At 34.4% G+C, this 6,613-nt stretch overlaps 1 protein-coding gene across 1 annotated transcript; it reads right to left on the reverse strand.

Annotated features, from left to right (window-relative positions):
* Nucleotides 1-1,351: 1,351 nt before the first annotated feature.
* Nucleotides 1,352-5,173, reverse strand: LOC140882177 (nudix hydrolase 16, mitochondrial-like). Its single transcript, XM_073287992.1, has 4 exons — nt 4,860-5,173; nt 3,969-4,083; nt 2,380-2,463; nt 1,352-2,124 (listed from the first exon to the last, which is right to left on the reverse strand). Exons 1-4 carry the CDS (start codon nt 4,928-4,930, stop codon nt 1,879-1,881), a joined length of 516 nt encoding a protein of 171 aa, XP_073144093.1. The 5' UTR covers nt 4,931-5,173; the 3' UTR covers nt 1,352-1,878.
* Between the last annotated feature and the right edge of the window lie 1,440 nt (nt 5,174-6,613).

Consider the following 6,613-nt stretch of genomic DNA (forward strand, 5'->3'; position numbering starts at 1 on the left):
TAAAGAGAGATCCCTGGCAGGGCGAGAATCATGTAATTAGAAATAACGAATATTTAAAACTATAAATAGAATTGTATATACTAATTAATAGTGAAACAAATGAAGTGGCTTAATTATCCAATCCCTTTAATTTGCAAGTGAGGGAATCGATTTTCTTGGTATATATGGACAAGCTAGTGAAGTCCAGGTTAAATGCATGCACTGTAATACCTATTAATATTGAAGGTGCAATTTATCTTTTATTAAGTATATTTCATTTGATTCATAAAAAAAAACATAATATAATTATATAAAATATTCAGTATATATATTGTGTACTCATCATAAATTACCTAGCTAGCTAGTGGCTAATTGCCTGTACTCACTGTGGGCAAGTACATCGAACTTGCATGCATGCAATGTATCCGCTACCTTCGCTGATTTTTAATTTGTTTCAAAATTTAATTTCATATTTATTGCACACCGAAACTTAATTTAGCGTCTTTCTCATTAAAATCCAAATCTACCTTTCAATTTTCATTAGTACCTTGTGTTTCTATAAAATTTTAACCCAACTCTTCGAGTCGAAAGAATTCAAATATTTTAAACCATTCAGTTACAATATTTTGATTTACCCAAATAAATACTCTAATCTCAAAATGCATATTATACTTATATAATATATTTTTTGGACAAGAAAACTCGTAAATTTCATTAACAAATTAAGTAATGTTATATTACAAATTTTTAAACCAACGAGGAAAATTCTAAAAATCTCAAACAAGCGGGTTGAAAAAGATTGAAGACAAAGATATTGAACATTTTGCATTTCTATATCTAATTTAAATCTAATGATCTTTATATTTAATGTAATTTTGTGTCGGCATTTAAAGGGTATTTCCACTTTATATATATAATAAAGGCGAGCATGCCTGCGCTTATATACTTCCTCCTTTTTATTATTATTATTATTATACAGTATTGGATCTGCAGACTCTGCACCAACCGACTCATCATACATTAATGTTTTTGGTATATAGTTGCCAACTTGTATGTAAAGATATATGCATGAGACAAACTACTAAACTCTCATATATTTTTTAACGTACTATATTATTCTAAAGTAGAGCCACGTACGGGGTGTATGTATATATATATTATATTATATATACTATATAGTTTTGATTAATTTATTAATCAATTAATGACTTATTATTTATAACTTATTACAAATTAAAAAAATAGGATTGTATAATCGAAACGAAAGGAGTACGAGTGAGTAGTAAAAAAGAAGATAAATTTGACTGATAATTTAAAAAATTTCTAAAAAAGTAGCGGCAGCAGACTGGCAACAACCAAAACCCACCCGGCCAAAGTTCGAGAACTTTTCTCGACTGGCTTTGATCGTCGTGTTAATTTGTCTTTTTGACTTGTTCACAATTTGCTATCAACAGTTTTGCAAGGGAAACGGAAGGCCCATTACAAATATGAAAATCCTAAATAATCAAATTACAATAGTTGCGAATTGATCTGAGGTAAGAATTTGTTGTAAGCCGAGACTTTGTTCCAAACTCGAGACTTTGGTAGCCAATGAGTTTATAAGCCGTCAACAGGATCAAAGTGCTATGGATTGACTGGGATAGGGCTTTATCCGAAACACAGGGATATTTTTAGATCGAATTTTAAAAATCAGAGCTGGAGAAGGGAGTAGAAAGCGTACTTGAAAACATTACTTGAGTTAATAATCCAGTCCAGACATGCCCCGATACATTTATGAACACCGGGACTAAATCAAGCAGGCACATATACCAGTTTGAAATCGTGCCCCAAAACTAAAAGTTCTACAAAATCTCAGTGGTTGGATGAGATCAAGTCATGATATTCTTTTCTTGGTATCGTTTACACCATACCATCGTTGTACCACTTCAAAAAACCTTTTTCAAGGGCATCTCTCATCCACACATGTCGACAGCTTTCAATGGCTTCAGGAATAGTCAGCCAACTTCTTTCGCGAAGACTTTTTTCAGGCCACGATTCGAGCACCTCATTAACATGCAATGCGTACATAGCAGCTTTACACAAACCTTCTGGACTGCACTCTTCTTGGACAGTTTTACTCTTGAAGGCATAGAACCCCAGAAAATGCTGGAATGGAAAATACACACAATTGAAAAAATAGCCACAATTAATATATTCTAAAATGATGGAAAGTACTTTTATCCCATCTACTGAATCTGATATTTGTTTTGATAATTCGAATCCCACACGTTGGTGCTGGGCAAAGAAAGGCTATGGAATATTTTATCACATTAATCAATGATTATCCTAGGATTGCAATAGAAAATCGAGGCAATAAAAGCACAAAAAAGAAACAACAAGCCATATATTGTTATATCTTACCACTAAATCCCCTCGCACTCCAGCCTCTTCCATGGCTTCCCTTATTGCTGCAGCCTCGGCTGTTTCATCCGTCTCCCACCCACCCTATATTGATAACGTATGAGCAGGAACAATTGGGGTGTTCAGGATACTACTTCTATTATGCATTTATCTTGGCATAACATGAATGCCTCATAAGTCAAATTGAAAAGGCAATGTGTTTAATTAGCATATCAGAACACCTAAGGCTATAATTAGAGCAAGGCTAGTGTTCATTAAGCATATTATGTCACCAGTAAAAACTTTTGTTTCCCGAAACTACGGAAACGATGTCTATGACAAATACTTTTTCTTCAGCGAGAATGGTATAATTGTTATAGGTACGATGTAGATAGATCTGCATTTGACAGAGCATTGTTCAAACATATGTTGACTACGCAACACAAAAGGCAGGATTGGCCAAATAAAGCATGAAGTCAAAGCATATAACTAGACCTAGATTCAATGGCATAAACCAGTTTGAATCGTCCAAACTAGTCGGTATTTCATAGAGTCCCGAGCATAGTTCGGTTTCCTCCATTCCAATAAATATACAAATACGTAATGAAATAGGGTGCGGTGCTTACCTCAAATCCTCACTATATTTTGGATGGAAGAAAAATTTTACTCAGACGCTAGAAAATCATCACGATGGAGAAGAAGAAATCCATAGTATCGAAAAAATATCGCGAGTCGGTATTTTTTTATGTCAAAATCAACATAATCTAGAAGGGTTAAAGCATTTAAGACATATTATTAAAAGCATCGGGCTTCAGAAATAATGATGAAGTGTTTCAAAGGCTTGTAATGTTATTTTAAATTCCAATTTTGATTCACAGATAATAACAATGATTGACTGGTCATTAGGATAGCCTGGTATATATGAGTGAAAAGCAGTTTATGGAGATGCCTGAAAATTGTTCAAGCATGATACAATATTGAACTGAGAAATAACTAACAATCAGCTTCACAATTCATCAGAGGTTCAAAGATGTTACCCACAACCATTTGAAGACATGCTTGTACGGAGTACGGAAGATGAAGAAAAACAACAATAACCGAACAACTCATGCCACACTAATCTAAGATCCTGTATCTATCAATATATGATGACATATCTCAAATGAATTTTGATAGAGAAATGCATCACATAAGGAGGATATCAACAATTACATTTCCTACTTTTATTTGTTCGAGTTGGACATGTCTTCTCACTAGATCCAAAAACAAAGTACACACAAAATTTCTGCTGGAAGATGTCAGCAAAGTCAACATAGAAGGATAGCACATCACACTTCTCTGTAAGAAAAAACATAAAGAACAGAAAATTATTTTCTTGGGAACTTGTGCTTTTGCATTCGACAATTATCGGCCTCCTTGGCTAAGTCAGACAATCAGATGCCCACTGATCTTCTTAGATGACAAATCCGAAAGGTGAGTGATGATCCTCATTTATATAACTTCATGACAGTACCATTCTATAAAGCCATACAAAGAGAATGAACGATTGCATATTTGCCTTTTAATCATCTACATCCAATGATCTGCTGATGCACACACAAAGATCTCACCTTTGGAAATAAAAGACCAGGCCCACTAGTTGAATTGATCATTAGCACTTCAACTTTCTTCTCAGATGCTTCCCCACAGTTTTGTCCTGTATTCCGATACTTGAATGGAATACACCTGGGCAATAACTCAACTAATCAGAACAATACAAAGTAAAGCTGATGACATAAAACAGAAATCCGTGATAACATATAACTTTGCTCTACTAAGGATAGCTCGTGAATTGTAGCTTTTTTTAACCATGGGTTTATTAAATATAACACAAAGTTAAATGCAGAAATTCAGTGAATAGGCCATGTGTTCCTTTTATAAAACTGTCATCCCCGTTATAATAAACCTCACGAGGCTTTTGACCGTCAGTCCCACCATTTTTTTATATCACGACCGAAAGAACATGAACTGAAACTGTAACTATAACAAACAAAGAAATAAAACAAATTTTTATAATACTATCGATCTCTTAAATCACACCGTCACATTGACATAGCAGGATATGCTCAATAGCAACCTTATATCAAATCAAACATTAAAAAAAAAACTCAGCGAAGACACCACCCAAACAGAAATGAGAAGCAAAGCCACATTAAGACGTATGCATTTATTCAGTAAAAAAACCCGCAACAGTTGTAATAAGCTTGTACATAATTAATTAAATCCACATAAAAGTAATCCAACAGGTTTTCTAGTTTTACTCACTAAGCAAAACCCAGCAATCCGAATCCCTAAAATATCGACTGAAAAAGGGAAAAAGGGAAGTGCAACACAACGGATTCAAGCACCAGAAAACCGGAGCCAATTTCCCACATTATATCAATGGATAAAGAAGTAAATCTTCTCTAAATCAAAACACAAGTCGATGCTAGTACAGACAGACATATAAAAGAAAGAAATACCCCGCAAGAAGGCGGTAACCATCCTCGTATCGTTGCTGATGCCGACCAGTTCGAGCAACCAAATCAGACATTTATCGGAAAAAATGATTCAAGAGAGAGCCTTTTGCTGGATAAAACCGAAGAAACAAATCATCCCCAAAACTCGGTTGCGATGACACTCCCGGTTTACTCCTCCGGCCACAGCAGTTTTCTCATTATCAGCAACAAATATCACAGTATTAGAGAATGAAATTCGCGGCGGAATAATCGAACATGGTTTTTTTGGGGGAAAATTAAATTTCAATTTTGATCCATCGCTCAATTGAATTGATAAATTTTTTTTCCTCGTTTGCTTTGAGGGTAATCAAATCAAATGTCGTGGTCACAGCTTTCAATTTATGTGGTTAACATTACCTTTTTAACCTTAATCTGCGCTTTGTGCAGGGGTAAATTTGTCATTTAAGTAGCCCACATTTGTTGAAGAACACTAGCTCATTTGTTTGAACCTCAACGTTTCACCAAGGATACTATTGACTATCCTGTACCATGCTTTTTCATCACACAATATTAAAATTTTCGAAAATCGAATCGGACTCGAGCTCGAATATTTTATATAATTTGAGTTCTAAAATTTTCTTAGAGTTCCATTTGATTCGTTTATAATAATAAAAGCTATACATTTCCTATGACTTCATGTGAAATTTTTCTTTGGGCTTTGGAGTGGCTCAGGCCCACTCCGCTAATTAAAGCTTGAATTTAGTATGGGCCAAGGCTTCGATACGCACCAAATGAAATGGAAGATCCAGTTATAAAATTCTCGTCTAACCAACCATTTATTTATATAATAATAATAATAATAATAATAATAATAATAATTAATATAATGTATATTAATAATTAAGTGTGGGTATCAAACTGGTAGTATTATTATTAAAGAGTGTGGGTATCAAACATCATTGTCCCACAACGTAGTATTATACTATAGTAATTATTGAATATTCAATCATCATTAACCGGATCTAGGACATATTGCATTGGAAAGGAAACCGGCAATTGCCGGTTTAGTCAATGGAAGTTTGCATTTGGTTGCATATTCATGAGTTGAATTTGAATCTTATGTGTTGCTATCAATCAAAGATTAGATAAGCCCGCCACAATAAAATAACCAAAGGCCAAGTGATAATATTTTAGCTAGCAAATTTGAGGTTGTGGTGTCACACACCTCTTCTTCCACTAAAACCCCCAAAAAAAATGCCCATAAGGACATATACGAGTTGATAAGATTTGAGAAAACGTGGGAAAGAATTCTCCAGCGTTGCGGGTTTGATATTCGTGTGGAGCATATTGTGGGGTATGATTTGGGGGTGGCCATGTTGCTTCATCCTTCAGGTCCCTTCCCTCGTGCACATCCCTCGATTTAACTCCGCATGATCCAATGGACCTCCCAACATGCCTCGATTTAACCTCGCATGGTCTAATGGACCTCCCACTAATGTGGGATGGAGTCTCCATCGGATCAACCATTTTCTAAAAAAAAAACCCAAAAGAAATAACAAAAAATTCACTAATAGAATGAATCCTCTAATTATTATATTTTTTAATTGAAATCATTAAAAAATATTGTATTGTTTGTGTTTGAGTTTGAGTTGAGTTTGATGAATGAGATGCTAATAATAATGTATTAAAAACAAACAGAGAATGGGATGTTTACTTAAAAGCTGTCCCTTGGTCACTTCGTGTAGTCAAATGTTATTACGATGAAATGAGCGAGTGTA

Source organism: Henckelia pumila, chromosome 2 (assembly GCF_033568475.1).
Source record: "Henckelia pumila isolate YLH828 chromosome 2, ASM3356847v2, whole genome shotgun sequence".
In the NCBI taxonomy this organism is placed as follows: domain Eukaryota; kingdom Viridiplantae; phylum Streptophyta; class Magnoliopsida; order Lamiales; family Gesneriaceae; genus Henckelia; species Henckelia pumila.

Bases quoted from the DNA above. Each gene is read 5' to 3' on its own strand.
- LOC140882177 (XM_073287992.1), bottom strand. From the start codon at position 4,930: ATGTCTGATTTGGTTGCTCGAACTGGTCGGCATCAGCAACGATACGAG. The intron at 4,084-4,859 runs GTATTTCTTTCT...GTTATTGCCCAG, and splicing joins GGTTACCGCCTTCTTGCGGG to GTGTATTCCATTCAAGTATC. The intron at 2,464-3,968 runs GTGAGATCTTTG...TTATCAATATAG, and splicing joins CTGGTCTTTTATTTCCAAAG to GGTGGGTGGGAGACGGATGA.